Source organism: Panthera tigris, chromosome B1 (genome assembly GCF_018350195.1).
Source record: "Panthera tigris isolate Pti1 chromosome B1, P.tigris_Pti1_mat1.1, whole genome shotgun sequence".
In the NCBI taxonomy this organism is placed as follows: domain Eukaryota; kingdom Metazoa; phylum Chordata; class Mammalia; order Carnivora; family Felidae; genus Panthera; species Panthera tigris.
The window spans coordinates 139,290,025-139,307,244 of NC_056663.1; the positions used below are offsets into that span (position 1 = coordinate 139,290,025).

Below are 17,220 nucleotides of genomic sequence, written 5' to 3' on the forward strand. Positions count from 1 at the left end.
TTAATTCAGTGCCATTTTATTTTCTAGGTGTTTACCCAGTAAGTGTGGAGCTTAATTCTATGCTTTGTCCCGCACCTACACTGAATAAAGTTGGAGAGTAAGTACTTCATTTAAAACATATTAAAAACATTTTAGGTACAAATTATTAGGAAATGGTGACAAATATGCATTAATTATTTCACTGCATCTTTTTTTTTTTTTATGTACAGAGTGAACATGAAATAGTAGTTCTAGGCAAACTACCCTGGCTAGTACTTTAACCATATATACTCTTAGTAGGTTGAAAATGCTTCAGTCAGCTTTATCGTATTTCTTAAATATTGATTAAAAGGCTCCATAAGTATTTATCTGGATGGGTAAGAGATATTGTTAGAGCCTTTAAATAATCAGAGCCACAGCATTATTTTGAACTGTGTAGTATTAAATTTACACATGCCCCTACACACATCTACACACACATGAGTTACAAAGTGAGATTTTGACTAATTACTATGGTGTTTAAATATCAAGATTAAAGAGCAAAAGGAGCATGGCTCAATAAGGCATACCTTGGACTAGGAAGTATTTGTGCTTTAATTTAATATCCACATCCTATAAGGTCTGTTTTCTCATGTTCTTTGGTGTGACAATATAAACCATAATGATAGCTGGTTAAGATAAAGGATGTTAGTTTGGAAGAAGAGCTTTTATTTAAATCACCTAAACAGATAATTTCGTTAGTAATTTAGTATTTCCATTTGTGATTTTTTTTTACACTCTATTATGAAGGAAATGATTGCAGACAGTTCAGATATTCCTTAGCCCAAAAGTAGTGGAAGGGATATGTTTAGGATGATAAATAAGACACAGAATTACTTTAAATTGATCTTGCATATAGAGCAGAGGCAAATAAAATATACAAGGTTTATTAGCTTCTCCTGGTTTTTCTGCTTCTGTTCTTGGCATAGCGATCCTTTTAAAACTGTTCATTTATATCACCTTTCCCTTAAATCCTTGATAATATTTCCTGTTCCACTCAGAGTGAAAATCTAAACATTGCCATGTTCTACAAGGTTCTGTAGGATCTGGCCCCTCACCATGTCACAGTATTCATCTTCCTTTTGCCCCTTTTGTGATGGTCACACAGGCCTCTTTGCTGTTCCTCAACTACGTTGGCACTTGTATACCTGTTGTTCCCGCTGCTTGAAATGCTCTTCTCCTCATGGCTCATTCTCACCTTCTTTAGGCCTTGTTCACATGTCACCTTCTTGGTAAACCCTTCCTGGTCACCCTATTTAATCAATACAGTCTTTCTCCTCTTGCATTTGGCACTCCCTATTCCCTTCTCATGGTTATTTTTTTCTCCCAAGCATTTATTTTCTCTTGGGTCTCTTTCCTGCTAGGATAGATTTTGTTTTGATTCCTGCTGTATCTGTAACACCAAACACAAAGCTTGGCACACAATAGATTCATAAATGTTTGCTAGATGAGAGGATGGATGCATTTTCCTCAAATACTTTGAATTACGAGTTATATTAAGAGCAAAAAAGTACCTTTGTTTGCTGGGGGTGGTCAGAGACTTATATCAGGTAGGAGAAAAATGCCCAGAATCCTATGGGAGGGGCATGCCATTTAAGAGAATAGAGGGGTGCGTGGGTGGCTCAGTCGGTTGAGCGTCCAACTCTTGATTTCAGCTCAGGTCCTGATCTCACCGCTTGTGGGATCAAGCCCTGCATCAGACTCTGTGCTGACAGTGCTGAGCCTTCTTGGGATTCTCTCTCTTCCTCTCCCTCTGAGTCTCCCCAGCTCTATTTCTCAAAGTAAATAAACATTTAAAAAAAGGAAAAAGAGAACAGAAAACTATCTTGACTTTTTAATAGCAATGATTGGTTAAGGAAGACATCTTACCTTCTTCTCTAAAGTATTTATAAAATGCAGTATGCCTGTTTTATCCCAGACACTGAGTTTGTATTCTCTAGAATTTGCCTCTTTTTTTTTAAGAGACTATAGAGACTGCTGATATTCTTCAGTGATTTGTAGATTGACTAAATACCCAGGGCATGTGATTTAAAAAAAACATATAGAACATAATAAATATCAGACATGAGAAGTCATCATTTATTTGGCTTTTGACATGAATATTTCACCTACAAGAGAACTGGAGATTTGGGGGGAAGGACATTTTAGATAATTACTTTTGCTTTCTCTTGCTTTCCTGCTTTCTTTTTGGTATCAAGCACGTGATACCACTGAGGCAAAACATGAGGTTTTATTTGTTAGTATATTGGGCACTTGGGGATATCGTTATTGTTCTTCTAAGTATGTTGCAAGTAATTTGGACCTTTCCTTTGCCTTGACTTTTCTTTAGATACCTCTGTAGGTGACAGCTCTCTTATGAGATTGGATAAAAATCAACACAACTGAAACAGTTTAGCCTTGTAAGGTGACTGATGCTTAATATGTTTGCCTAATTAGCTTTTGGCTAAGAATTCAAACCCATTAAGTAGCTAGTTAGTCTATGTTTCAAATAAACACATCTGGCCCAACAACGAATGAAGGGTTTTCCTGTGTGAGGGTGACAGATGTGGTGATGGTTCCCCCTGTTCTCTCACTTCAATAATTAACAACACCCTGGTGAAGTAACCCTAGATAGACAGCCTCAAAGCCAGATGCCTAGTCTCAGAGCTGGACCCATGGACATGTGCCTCATCTCATTAACCTGCTCTATCAGTTCCTTTCGCATCTTGCTGTTACTTCCTGAATTCCATTTTTGTTTGAGGATTATTCTTTTAAAAAAACCTAAACACTTGTGAATGTTAGTTTGTAAAAAGGTTAATATGAAGATGCTTTGCTTGCAGATGGGGACAAAGAATATAGCAGCAGAGCTAGGACCATAGCTTTGCATTTGGAAATTGATGTTGTGGAGTAAACAGACATTAAAACTGTCTGGGCAAACTATCATTAGTTAGTGTTATTGAAATGGGTCTTTGAAGTACTTTCTTTGAGAGAGATTTCTGTTTATTAAATTTTTTTATTTGATATAGATTTCCAGATTGAGTTGAATGGATTCTTAATATTTATTTATTTTATTTTACTTAAGTTTATTTATCAATTTGGAGAGAGACAGAGACAGTGTGAGTGGGGAAGGGGCAGAGAGAGAGGGAGGAGGGAATCCCAAGCAGGCTCTCCACTGTCAGCGTGGAGTCTGACACGGGGCTCAAACTCTCGAAACCACGAGATCATGACCTGAGCTGTAACCAAGAGGTGGACACTTAACTGGCTGAGCCACCCACGTGCCCCTGGATGCTTAGTATTTAAATTGGAAGAATGTAAAGGTGGTGGTAATGAGGTCGTTCTTCTGTACTTCTTTCATTGGATACAGTTTAATTTTAAAATGTCATGTGATTAAACAAATTGTCTTACCGAGAGGAATCTGTAGATTGTTGGCAGTTTACTTCTGCCAGTGGCTCACTTGTACCAGTGTTTTAAGTCTGAATAGGAAAGACTCTGTGGAGTTCTTTGGATCCTCCCCACTGCAGGGCATTCGCCTTATGGTGTAAGTGCAGGTGTCCCCAGTACTTGAAGGATGGGCTTCTCCTCTGACCCTTGTTGAGTGAGATGTCAGTAATAGCACAGCTGTTCTGCAATAGTTGAGATCCTCAAACCTGTAATTTGGCAAGAAGAGCAGAACAAATTGGGTAAATATACATAAACACATTGTGAAGAAAGAAAAACAGAACAGAATGAACCAGAGCCTTATCCTACAGCTTGTTTGATAGAGATGATTTAAGGAGGCATATGGTATAGTTAAATGTGCTTTCAAAAACATTGGCCAGAATCTTCTGGCAAATATGAAATAAATATCTAAGTCAGATGAAACTGATAGTATTAGTTCTCTTAAAAGGCAATGTGGGAAGACACATGACAGAGTGTTTTGAGTAAGAAGTGGCGGGACATTAGCGTATGTGGAAATTTTTAGGCATGTGATATTGAAGGTTCATTCAGATGAATGGTGTGGCCACCTTGGGGTTAGAGCCTAACTTGGTAATAGAACCTTTTTATTTTCTTCTTCAACATTGTTAGTTTTTCAATATGATCATTTTACCTGGAATAAAATTGATTCATTCCACTTCTCTTTCTTGGCTGGACAAATTCTGCCTTTAACACAGCTTCTCACATGAACACTTCTTTTCAAAAATATACCTATGCATGTATGTGTATATATATCTATACAATACCTAATAACATTATCTTAGTAGCAGATGATATAAGAATGCCTTTATTCTCTCTTGTTTTCATTATGAGGAATGACACTTGATTTATTTATTTTTATCATAGATTCTAGGACAGTAGTTATGTCTTTACTTTGAATGTAAACATTAGAATCTTGGTGAGATGGGTTAAGGCTGAGGACCATCTCTGTTTCTTTATTTCTCTATCCCCCACCCTAGTGGTGGGGCATTTTATCTTTTCTTTCCCATAGTGTATTGCTTTCTGATTATACGTATAAATGTGATCAGTTCACCTAATCCTTATTGCAGCTCCATCCTAAGTATTATTTTTAGTTCTGGAAATTGTCTTTTAAGAGGAACAATTAGTTGGAGCACACCTAGAGGTGGCCAACAAGATGTTGCCAAGTATGGAAATGTTAAATACGATGTAATTGAAAATACTCTAAAATATGATTCAGGCATGACATATCAGATGTCTTCAAACATCAGCTCTGTCATGTGAAAGATCTGACTTATTCTTTATTGCTCTAAGGAAAGGAGAAGGAAAGAGCGAAAGGTAAAGAGAGGCACATTTCAGCTCAATACAAAGAAGATCTCTAACAATTTAGAGAATGTTTTGGTAACCACAAGTGTTCAAAGACGGACAGATATATGATGAGATAGAGATATCCTTAGATATGTGTTTCAATCCTCTTAAATACTGCTTCTAAATTTTGTATTATCATTTTATTTTTACTTTTTTTTGCTATTAATAGGGGATTTGGCTTTTTTTGGATGAAAGGCACTAAAAATGAGTGATTATTTCCAAGTATCTTTTCATTGTTTTATTAAAATAGGCAAAAACAGTTAGAAAGGGATTATTTTCAGGGTAATACTGTAAACATTTGCAGTACAGCTTCAGGTGTGATGGCCAGCACATTTCTGAATACAGCTTTCTGTTCTTTCTGAAATCTAGCAATTTCCCAAGTGCAATGTTTGTTTTAGTATACACATATTTTGAAATATCTTAAAAAGAAATTATTTTATTCAAGAACCCTTTAACCACGTTAAAAAGATATCCTTAGATAAAGCATTATTTACATATATACTTATCACTATAAGTGAAATCTAGTGAAATCTTTATTCACAAATATGAAGACTTATTTTTCGACTCTTCGTCTTTATTATGCACAAAACTAACTTTTAAAAAGCTCTGCAAAGTATTTAATAGTAGCACTTGATTTCAAAATATCTTAGGTCACCATAATTTTTATAACTTTTTGAGTTGTTGCCAGCTTAATTTTCAGTATGTGCAAATTGGAGGTAAATTATTTATTACTTCTGGCAAATACCTTTCATAATTTTATTTAATTTTTTCATCTTTTTTAATGGATCATAAAATGTCATCTTTTATTGGCTACACAAGAAGTCAGTAGTAAATGAATACTTTGCAAATAGGCTACCATGGATTGAAATGTCAACCATAGTTCATGGTGTGTGAAGTTTCTTAGATCAAAGTAGCTCTAACATATGGCACTGAGCTATTCTGTTTGGGAACTCTCCTGCATCTTTAAATAAACTCACTGTGACCATTAGGATTTATTGAATTTTATTTACTTAATTGTATATCATAATACTATTTAATAATTCATGTGGAATGAATTTAGTTTTATCACTATTAATTGAATACCAGTTAACATTAAAATGTACTTCAAACAATCTTTTTGCTATGGTGAGTTGTTTGGGTTTCTTCTGTCCTTCTACTTTGTTTTGTTTTTTTTGTTGTTGTTTTTTGTTTTTTGTTTTTTTGTGCTTAAATGAGCTCTAGACCCAACATGGGGTTTGAACTCACAACCTGGAGATCAAGAGTTGCATGTTCTATGGAAGGAGCCACCCAGGCACCCTGATCCTTCTACTTTGAAAAAATATATATATATATTCCAAGGATGGAACCAAGAGTGTATTAAGATATTTGTGAGCAATTCTGAACAATGTAGAACCAATTTATAGAAAAGGATGTTGGAAGTTTTCAGTTCTTAGCCTGATCTTCCCTAACTACCCTGCATTAGGCACTGTGGGCCATCCCTGTCTCAGAAGGTTCTCCCTTTGTCTTTCATGACTTTTTATTCTCACCTAGCTGGCTGTTTCTTCTCAGATGTCACTGCAGGCTCCTCTTCTTACTGTCCCTTGCTCTTAGTTATCACCATGGTTGGCATACTGATTCATAAATGCATCTTCTCCAAGGCTTCCTTTTCTTGCTGAGGAGCTCCAAATCTCAAGACAGATCTTTTTGTTAGCTCTAAAGGCACTATCCGAAAATCCATTATGCAAAAGTCTACTGCTTCCCTTGGATTTCTCATGGCCCATTCAACTTGACGCTCCAAAGTTAAGCCTAGGTACTTCTGTTCACACCTGCTCTGTTTCCTGTATTTCCTATGCAACCCACCTCACACCAAGATAGAAACTGTTAAGTCATCATTAACTATTTCCTTCTTCCTCACCGTTAACATCCTAAATGTCCAATCATTTTTATTTTAACTCCTTAAGATCTCCCAACTTTCATTTTCACACCACCTTTATTGCCACTATTTTAGTTCATTTCTACTTTGGCTCTAATGTGAAATATACCACGACATCCATAAATGGTGTTTCTACTGTAGAATCTACTCTTCCAGTCCACGTTCTACACTGTAAAAAAGAATGATATTTGTAAAAACACAGTTCTGCCAATATTTCTACATAATTTAAAAACTCTTAAGACTAATTCCAAATGTCTAAAGATGGCATCCTGGCTTTTTCCTGATCCTTTCCTACTCCCTTTTCCAGCCTCAGGCCATATATTCTCACTCTCACATCTTGTGATGCTGCTACATTGAATGGTTTTAGTTCTTGACTGTTCTGTGCCTTCCTTACCTTCCAGCCTATCAAATAGCCTCCTTCTTCGTGGATCCTTTTCTAATCTCTTTTCCTTATTATCTCCTGGTCATTATTTAGGATTCATCTTTGAGTGACTTCCTGCAGGAAGCCTTTGTTGATGTCCCCTTGGCAAAGCTGAACAAGTTGTATCTCTCACAACTAGGTCCGCTAGTACTCCTGTGCTTATACCTCTTTTAGTTAATGTCACACTCTATTGTAATTGTTTATGTGGCTTCCTTTCACTTACATTGTAATACTGTGTTTTATTTGTTACTGCAGTCCAGTTACCAAGCACAGCCTAGCTTGGCCTATTGTAGCAATTTGTAAGTATTTGTTTAATTAACTAGTAATAGAATGATTGAGTGATTAAATGAATCATGAACTTATTGGCAAACATTCATAAACCAATTTAGAGTGCAGTTTTAGGTTTGAGGTGTAAACATGCAGCCCAACACAGCTATGATGTTGGGTTTAATCAGATGATGTTTTGTAACAGGAAGGAAATAACACTGAAACATTTCTGTACAGGAACCTGGATGATGTTATATACTAGGCAGTTTTTGAACAATTTATCTGTAGTTTTACATGGCAGTGAGTAGAAAAGTTCTTTGAGCCAAAAAGTGTTAGGTAATTATTTTATTGCTGCTAGATATTCTTCTGTATTATCTGTGTTATATTTTCACTTGGGTCTAAAAGGTTTATATAAAAGTACCTTGTTATTCTGAATAATCTGTTAGAAAAATAGTCAAGTGTTACAGTAATATAAGAATAACTGCTGTATCCTATGTTGGGTATTTTATGCTTATTATTTTGCCAAGCTCTCTTCCCCAAACAACTCTGAAATAGGTAAAATTATCCCCATTTTACAGATTGAGGAATGCAAGGTTGAGAGTACAGGGACTAGGCTTCAAACCCAGGACTCCTGATTTCTCAACTTGTGGGCTAGACCTCTCCCCTTTTATAATTTTAATTGATTCTTGGGACAAATGAAAAATGAACTCTCCCCTCACCTCTCACTTCTGTGTGGAATTAGGTAAAACCAACATGGCTTTCATACATTTTCATCCATAACAAAGTGTCTATCAACTGTGAGTGTGGGTTCTAGTGTTAGTAATACACTAACCAGAAGTAGGGGTTATGTAGGAATGAGCAATGGAAATGCTCATACGAATTCGTACGAATACGAATGGAAATGACATAAAATAAGATGGCAAACATTAAATATATGTATTGGAATTTTGAGTCAACAAAAGGTCAGGGTATTAGGTTTGGGTTAGAGGGTGAGGTGGCTTTACCAATCTGCATGCAAAGGAGCAGCATACCTTTGGGCAAAGGTATCATTCATGTGCCAGTATCATACCAATAATTTCAAAAATGTTTCACTAAAGAAACAACAACATTTAAATGCAAGAGTAACTTTTGGAGCGTGTCTTTTGTGTTATCTTAGCAGTTAGTAAATGCCATTCTAGTTAACCATGAGCAATATGGTAAGTGTATTAGTATGAGCAATATGGTAAATGAATGTAGTAAAAACCTGGAGGAGTGTTACTCAGCTCTTGCCGATGAGAGAAATTTAAATGTAAGATTCTCACATATTTATCAGAGATGAAAGAAGTATGTGGTAGAAATAAAAGAAGCACTTTGACTCCAGAGTCAGAGAAGTTTAAGGTTTGGGCAAGTTACCTTTGTAAGCTTCAGTTTCCTCTCTTGGGAAGTGGAGGAAATGCTGCTGCCTAGCTCAGGGGGTCTCTGTGAAGATTAAATGAGAGGAGAGCCGTGTGTCTGGCTCGTGGTAGGGACTCGATAAATGCCATCGTTATCAATGCTGCTGCTGATGGCCATGCTCTGCTCTCAAGAAGGTAGAGATCATATTGTTTCAGTTGAGTCCACATGTCGAAAGAAACATCAGGTGCCTTTCCATCTGTGGAGACTTGTCTCAGTTTTATGTGAAACCAGCCACATGATACTAGACTGAGTTTTGGAGATAGCTGCAGTTATATTGGCTGCCTAGAAGATCTCGTTGGCATGCATTTCTACTAGAGGAAAGAACTTTGTTGTAAAATAGATCTTCTGTTCTTATTCCACTTGGATAAGCATTAAAATCCTTTTTTCTTTTTTTCTCAGTCTGGAAGCATCAAAATTTTTAATGTTCCCTTCATTAATTAGAGAACTGGTTTATTTCTGGTGAGTTCTAAGTGCCAGGTTATAAACAACTTCAGTCAGTATCTGCTGAACGCATAAAAGTTGAATCAGTAAGATTATTTGCAACAATCATACATTATTGTGAATCAGATAGTCCCTTCCCCCAAACTAAAACCATACTTACCATGTCATATGCTTGCTGGTACGTTTCAAAGTAGAGGAATTGGGAACTAGGAAAGATTATTTTTGGATTCAACTCTGCTTAGTCTTCAAAAAAAGTAAATAAAACAAGGCACTTGGTTCTGCAGAATAAGCAATTGGGTTTAAGTTTTCTTTCTTAAATAAACCACTTGGCATTCTGTGTTGAACTAGTTCAAAAGTTCAAACAAGTTGATATAAATATCTTAAGTTCTCATTCTTTTCTGGATATAGCTAAACCTTTTTTTTTTAACAAAGTATTTTGAAGGGAATAATTTAAAGAAATATTTTGAACAGAAGTATTACTGATTTTTGAAGAAGAGTTCAGCTTCAGGTCTGCTAGGAGTATCTTTCCTGGTGTCTCTTGTTCCTGTGTGAATCCAAACTAAATATCACAGTGAGAAAAGAAACACACTAAGGACTCTGATTTCAACAAGCTTGCGTGGTCTGATGGAAAGACTTCAAAATTAGTTAGAACCCTAGCTTTACCACTTTAGGCAAGGTAATTAGCATTTCTGGGCCTGATGTACCCCATCTGCACAACTGTGAAACTGCTACTTTCTTTAAGGGCTTTTGTGAAGATGAATGAGATGATGTTCATAAAACGCCTAGGCTGGGTATATGGCACATAGCAGGGGCTAAATAATATTTCTCATCCCCCATCTCTGGCATCGTAATTGAAATTTTACCATTGGTTTGAGATTGCTTCTCTTTTATCAGAATTCTTTGTAAGTAGTAGTGAATTTGGCTTTCAATTCAAGGAATAGAGAAGAAAACTTCAAAATATAACATTTTGTTGATTCAGAGTAATTCAGGCAAAGTTTTTAGCTATTAATTCTTGGAATTTAGAATATTTTCGGGGAATGGGAGCATGGCACTGTATAGAAGTTAGATTACCAAAATGTTATCTACTACTTTCTGCTTTAATGAATGGATAGCTTTGAAATGTTGGCATTCCAATTATTATAGGATAATATACTGTGTAAACTATTTTGGAAAAGGGCTGTTTCCTTAATATTTTAAAATCCCCTTGTCATTTTTTCCCCTTTTGATATCTTAGACCTATTTTTTAGAAAGTTACCAACTCCTGGCTGGCTGATCACAAATAATTACTAGAATCTGAATTAATGTAATTTTAACTATTATTAATTATCTTCAAATTTGAAATCATGTTTCCAAAGTAAGAGCTGTATTCTAATTCTGATGTATCTTAGCCATGAAAAAAAGAAATTATTCTTTCTTCTTGTACCTTTGTCAAGATATTTTGATGTCCTAGGATCGTCTACAACAAATATCTACATGGACATTGCATTCTTGTGTTTCTTCAGTTTCTCTCTCCTGTATTATCACTTTCTCTATATTTTAACCTTGGATGGTTTATTATTTCCAATTATTTATTTATTTACCTATCTATTTTTTAAGAATTTTTTTTAATGTTTATTTTTGACAGAGAGACAGAGCGCAAGTAGGGCAGGGACAGAGAGAGAGGGAGACACAGAAACCAAAGCAGGCTCCAAGCTCTCAGCTGACAGCTCGATGTGCGGCTCAAACCCACAAACCATGAGATCATGACCTGAGCAGAAGTCGGACACTTAAACTACTGAGCCACCCACGTACCCCTCCAATTTTTTATTCTTAATAATCTTGTGATGGTAGTAATGTCTGAAGACAGGGGAAATATGGTAAATAGGATCTAAGTGGGTTTTTTGTTTTTTTTTTATTCTCTTTAGAGTATTGGGAAGACAGCCTCAGCATTTCTCTCAAGGAATTTTTTAATGTTACTATTTATGTTAATCTTTCTTTTAGGAACAATTAGATCATTTAAGGAATTTGCCTCTGGCTACTAAGTAATGACTGGAGCTAAGAAAGAAAAAAGTTGGGATAACTGATCAAAAGTAAACATTCTTGCTTGTTTTGAATTATATGCAGAAATAAAAATCTCCCACAATCCTCTCGTTTTTAATTTATTTTTAATTATTGTTTCTTTCATTTTCTTTCAGAACTCTTGATGTTTCAGTGAGCTTTAATGGAGGAAAATCTGTTATCTCAAGCTCATTGATAGTCACAGCCACAGAATGTGTAAGTAAAAAGTTGCATAAAGTTACTTTTTAAAAATGATTCCATCCAGAAATAATTTACAGATTCTGAGTGCTGTTGCATATTATAATAAGGAAGATGCCAACAATGGCACTGGAGAGCACCACAAGGAAAACTTTGTATAGAATTCATTCTAGATTCTGTTTTTTTCCTTTAGTCTCATTAAAAAGAGATTTTAAGATAGGATAAGTTTTGTTCTGATATTCATAAAATTCAGAAGTCATTTAAAATCAAAATAAGGTAGGAGAATGATTTTCAAATGAAACATTTTTATTAAAACATTAATTATCAAAATGGAATAATTTTTTTTTTGTGTTATGAAGGTTGGGTTATTGTGTCTAAGACATTGATCACGTTTTTGAAATTATGAGTGTATTTTAATGGTGAGCTCATATTTTTGTCCCTTTTAAATGTTGGTGCTTTCTAACATGAGTAAATAATTTGATTTCAATAGTTTGCTATATCTTAAGTTTGAAACTCTATTTTAGTTGAGATGATTGATTTGTGTTACCTAAGATGCAATAATGTCAAATGTAAACTTTGTTGTTAAGATAGTGTTTTCCTTGTAGGAACTTTTTAGGGTTCATGGAAAGTTTTCATATTCAGTTCAACATGAAAACAGAAAGCACTAAAAGGGACTGATCACATGGCTATTATTTTTATGAGTATATTATCTTTGTAAAAACTACAGTAATCAAAGCAAGAAACCCCAAATTCTTGCCGTTCAAAATACCAAAATTACAAACCAAAACATTTTCTCACATCTCATGGTTGCATGGTTTTATATTTTGATCTTCATTTTTAAAGAAATGTTTTTATTTTTATTTATTTTGAGAAAGAGGGGGAGAGAGAGCAGGAACGGGACAGAGAGAGAGGGAGAGAATCCCAAGCAGGCTCCACGTTGCCAGGGCAGAGGACTTGAATCCACAAACCATGAGATTATGACCTGAGCCTAAATCAGGAGTCAGATGCTTAACTGACTGAGCCACCTAGGTGCCCCTTCCTTCAAAAAACAAAGTAACTCAATATTATCTGTATAGAGACAGTTGTCTTTCTCACTGTAAGAAAACATTGCAAGGAAAACAAACATCCATAAGGACCTTGGGCCACTACTAAATTTTCTGGATAACTCTTTATCAACACCTGTCTCTGTTTGAAAATATCTAGGTTTTTTTTTCTCTCTTCATTTGCAATTCATGTTGCAATTTGCGAGTTTTCTTATCTCTCAGGATGTGGTTAGATTACAAATTACGTAGTTTCTCAGTGATTAGCTCACTAAATGATACTCTTTCTCCGTCCTTCCTCTTATTCTGTTCCTCTAGCCATCTTTTCTCATCCTTGTATAGGATACAAAGACTTGTGTCCCATAGGCACTCACAATTTTGGTGTGCAGGGAAGCTGAGGTTAAATGACTCATTTTTGAATTTACAAGTCATGTACTTTTAAGGGAGTCTTCTAGGTCTTTCCGGTTCTCAGGAGAGCACATTGTGACTCAAGGTAGTTTAAGAGTAAGGTGATTTTAGAAAGAGTGACATCGGTTGTGTCAGAGATGGAGAGAGTGAAGGTGCAAGTTGTAATATTAAGTAAGGGATCAAAGTAATTTTTGTTGCAAACGTGAGATATGAATAAAGACTTGAGGAAGGTGTGAACGTGAACCCTGAAGACCACCCAAGGGAAGAGTGTTTTATGCAGCAGGAGCAGCTAGAACAAAGCCTAAAGGGTCATTCTGTCTGACAAGTTTAAAGCAAAGCAAGGTGGCCAGTGGGCTGGAATGGAGGTATCCTGGGAGAGCAGGAGTCTCAAGAAGAGTAGGAGAGAATGGGGGGGGGGGGGGGAAGGGGACTGATTGTATAGGGTTTTGTAAGTCATATTAAGGACGTGAGTTTTTCTTCTGAGTGAATTGGGGAGCCATTGTAAGGTGACATGATATGACTTAATACTTTGAAAGGATCATTCTGGCTACTGTGTATAAATAGATTTTGCAGAGAGGGGCAAGTGTGGAAATACAGAGACTAATTCCTTTCCGAATTCAGTAATCTAGGAGAGGGGAGAATGGCTCCACTAAATGTGAGATGGTGAGAAGTGATTGGATTTGAATACATCTGTGTAAAGGTGGAACCTATGGGATGCCTAGACAGAGTAGATGTGGGTGTGAGAGAAGGACATTCACAGTAATTCTTTATTTTTTATTTAAAAAAATTTTTTTAATGTTTATTTATATTTGAGAGAGACAGAGACAGAGCTTGAGTGGGGGAGGGTCAGAGAGAGAGGGAGACACAGAATCGGAAGCAAGCTCCAGGCTCCGAGCTGTCAGCACAGAACCCGATGCGGGGCTCGAACCCACGGACGGTGAGATCATGACCTGAGCCAAAGTTGGATGCCCAACCTACTGAGCCACCCAAGCACCCCCACAATAATTCTAAGTGTTTTCACATGAGGGACTAGAAGAACGTGTTGTCATCAGGTAGAGCAGTGTTTGGAAGAAGATGAGGACTTCTTTTGTTTTGGAAATGTTGAGTGAAAGATGTCTATACAGCCATTTCAGTGGAAATATCATAAAGCAGTTGAATATACAAGTCGGGAATTCCAGAGAGAGGTCTGGGTTGAAAGTACACATTTGGGCACTGTATAGAGTGAAGTAGTCAATGAAATTCCACATGATTTTTACTGAAAAAAGAAAAAGAAAGTGACTTTCAAGAGGTTAGAGCAAGAAGAGAAAGAGCACCAGAGAAAGGTTTTGTTTTGCTTTAATTTGGAGAAAAGTTGACATGCAGTATTGTATTACTTTCTGGCTGATTTGATATTTACGCACATTTCGAAATGGTGACCGCCATAAGTGTAGTTACCATCTGTCACTATACAGAGTTGTTACCATATTACTGACTGTGTTCCCTGTGCTGTACGTTATATCCCCGTGTTTCATGTGTTTTATGACTGGAAGATGGTACTTCTTAATCCCCTTCACCAGTTTCATCCATACCCCCAAATCCCTCCCCTTTGGCAACCACCAGTTTGTTTTTGAGAAAGGTTTTGTATTCATGGAGGAATCAGGATAAACTGGGTCCTGAAAGGAAAGCAGGACCTAGGCAAGAAGAAAGGAAGGAAAAGCAGATTACAGATGAAGAGAAAAATGAAATTGAGGGTGGATGTATTTGATTGGAGTGAAGATGGGAGGGAAACTTGAAAATAGAAAATTTAGACCAGATTATCAGTAGCCTCAAAGAAGAAAACAACCAGGTGGAGTTTAGAGTTCATCCCATAGGTCTGTGGTTCCTAAACCCCAGTGCACAGAAGTCAGTGCTGAAATGAAAAAAGAAAAGAAGATGGATTATATTTTTCATAATGCTAGATTTATTCAACTTGAAAGAATTCTTTTATTCTGAAATTGTTCTTTCTGCCACTTTAGTTTTGCAATATCCTTTAACTGAAGAAAGGATAACTGTAATAATTTGTTGGATCAGCCCTTCGTTCGTTTTTTATTCTCTCCTTCCCTCTCTCTTCCCTCCTGGCTCTCCTTTCTTCTTTGGAATGGGAGAAATATGTAGCAATAAAGAAAAACTGCACTCAACAACATTAAACAGGTAAGAAAGACCTTATTCAAGGTTATTATAAGGGTGCCTGACTGGAGCATGTGACTCTTGATCTTGGGGTTGTGGGTTCAAGCCCCACATTGGGTATAGAGATTACTTAAAAAATAAAATCTTGGGGTGCCTGGATGGCTCAGTCGGTTAAGCGTCCGACTTCGGCTCAGGTCATGATCTCACGGTTTGTGAGTTCGAGCCCCGCATTGGGCTCTGTGCTGACAGCTCAGAGCCTGGAGCCTGCTTCAGATTCTGTGTCTCCCTCTCTCTCTGGCCCTTCCCCTCTTGAGCTCTGTCTCTCTCTCTCTCTCTCTCAAAAATAAGTAAACATTAAAAAAATAAAATAAAATAAAATAAAATAAAATAAAATAAAATAAAATAAAATAAAATAAAATCTTAAAAAAAAAAAGACTATTGCAATAGGGGAGAGATTGAACTCAACAGAGGTGGGACAAGGGAGGGGAAGGAATTGCAGGCCACCTGTATATGCTAACTGGTTTTACCCAAAATAGAAATAAACTTTCTCTTATTTTACTGACAGGGGGTAGTGTTAAAATTTGGAGCTAGGCACCCATGAAGTTAGGCTACTGCCCTTCCACAGAGACTGGGAGATAGGGTTACCATCTTGTTTGGTGAATACATTTCAAAGGGGTAGCTCTCAGGTTGAGAGAGACCTTCCCCCTTGGATCTGTAAAACTGGAAAGAGACTTAAATATATTTCAAAGAGGGAGAGAAAGATTTTGCAATTAGAAGTTTTCTTTTTTCTTTTTTTTTTTTTAAAGCTATGAGCACAGTGCCAGACCATTCAATATTTATTCAATCAAGAATGCTAATTCAGCTGTATATAAACTAATAGGAGGAGACAGATATGCAAACATATCAGGGCAATGGTATTATACAACAGATAACACTGTTATCTGTGTGAAGTAGGTATTATTTTTTTTTCAATATATGAAATTTATTGTCAAATTGGTTTCCATACAACACCCAGTGCTCATCCCAAAAGGTGCCCTCCTCTATACCCATCACCCACCCTCCCCCCCCCCCCACCCCTTGCAATTAGAAGTTTTCTAAAGTAGATTCTCTCAAAAAAAGGGAGGTCATGGACCTATTGCCAAGAGGAAACTTATCTGAAGTTTAATCAAGATGAGGAAAAATGTAAGCCTTTGTTGGTCAATAGAATTAGTGAAGTGAATGAGAGAAGGAACAGTTCAAGAAATGGGAAAACCAGGACACTTACTATATAAAGGAGCCGAAGGAAGATGGAACTCCAATATGAAAAGAAGGCAGCATTAAGTGCTTCAGAGAGGTGAAAGAGGAAAGGTCAGAGGGGTCACAGTTACCTTGATGCTTCAGTCTAGGTTGATGATGTATAGTTTTCTGTGGGAATTTTATTATTCCAGTAATTATTATAGGATAATAAATACTATAATTTTCATTATTGTATTGCTAATAATCATAGCATAATTCATTTTTCCTATTAGAATAGTCATTGTTTTGTACTCAAATACCTCTAGTGTGTGGTAGTGATATTATATAACATTTGAGATGTGAAAAGTGAGACCATTGCCATGAGATGCTCCTGCTGATGTGTGCATTAAATCTCTTTTCAAAACAGACTAGGATAGTGGGTAAGATGATGATAAACACTCGGGTGTTGCATTAAGTGGTATTCAGTCTGTCAGGCATTTTCAGATATGATGAGATGCTGTTAGTAGTATTACTCATTCTAGGATGATGCTTTTGGCTTTCACAGATATTTGAAAGCCAATGAAAATAAAACACCATTGCTTTGGCAATCGATTAATCCTCATAGAAATCCCACAAATAAAGCAGCCCTTCTGTGTGCTCCGAGGGCATCCAGGCTCAGTTCTGTTAAGGCACTACGTCACTGAACTGTAATTTCCTGTTTACTTCTGGGCTTTTCTTACTTGTTTCGAGATATTGACAGTAGGGCCTGTCTCACTCCCTGCCTTCCTCCCAGTGCCTGGTCCTTACACAGGGCTTGTGCTCCAAAATTATTTGTTAAATGAATGGATGTAGATCTAGTTTACAAGTGGGAAAATGAAGCTTCGATGTATGAGATTTAAGATTAG

The 17,220-nt window shown here is 36.5% G+C and overlaps 1 protein-coding gene across 1 annotated transcript in view; it reads left to right on the forward strand.

The window, feature by feature from the left end:
• The window catches only part of ANTXR2 (ANTXR cell adhesion molecule 2), a 149,543-nt gene that overhangs the window by 47,663 nt on the left and 84,660 nt on the right, over window positions 1-17,220 (forward strand). Inside the window, exons 10-11 of the mRNA XM_015542150.2 lie at window positions 28-97; window positions 11,447-11,525. Of these exons, the coding sequence (XP_015397636.2) occupies window positions 28-97; window positions 11,447-11,525 (149 nt within the window). The remainder of the gene's footprint in view (window positions 1-27; window positions 98-11,446; window positions 11,526-17,220) is intronic.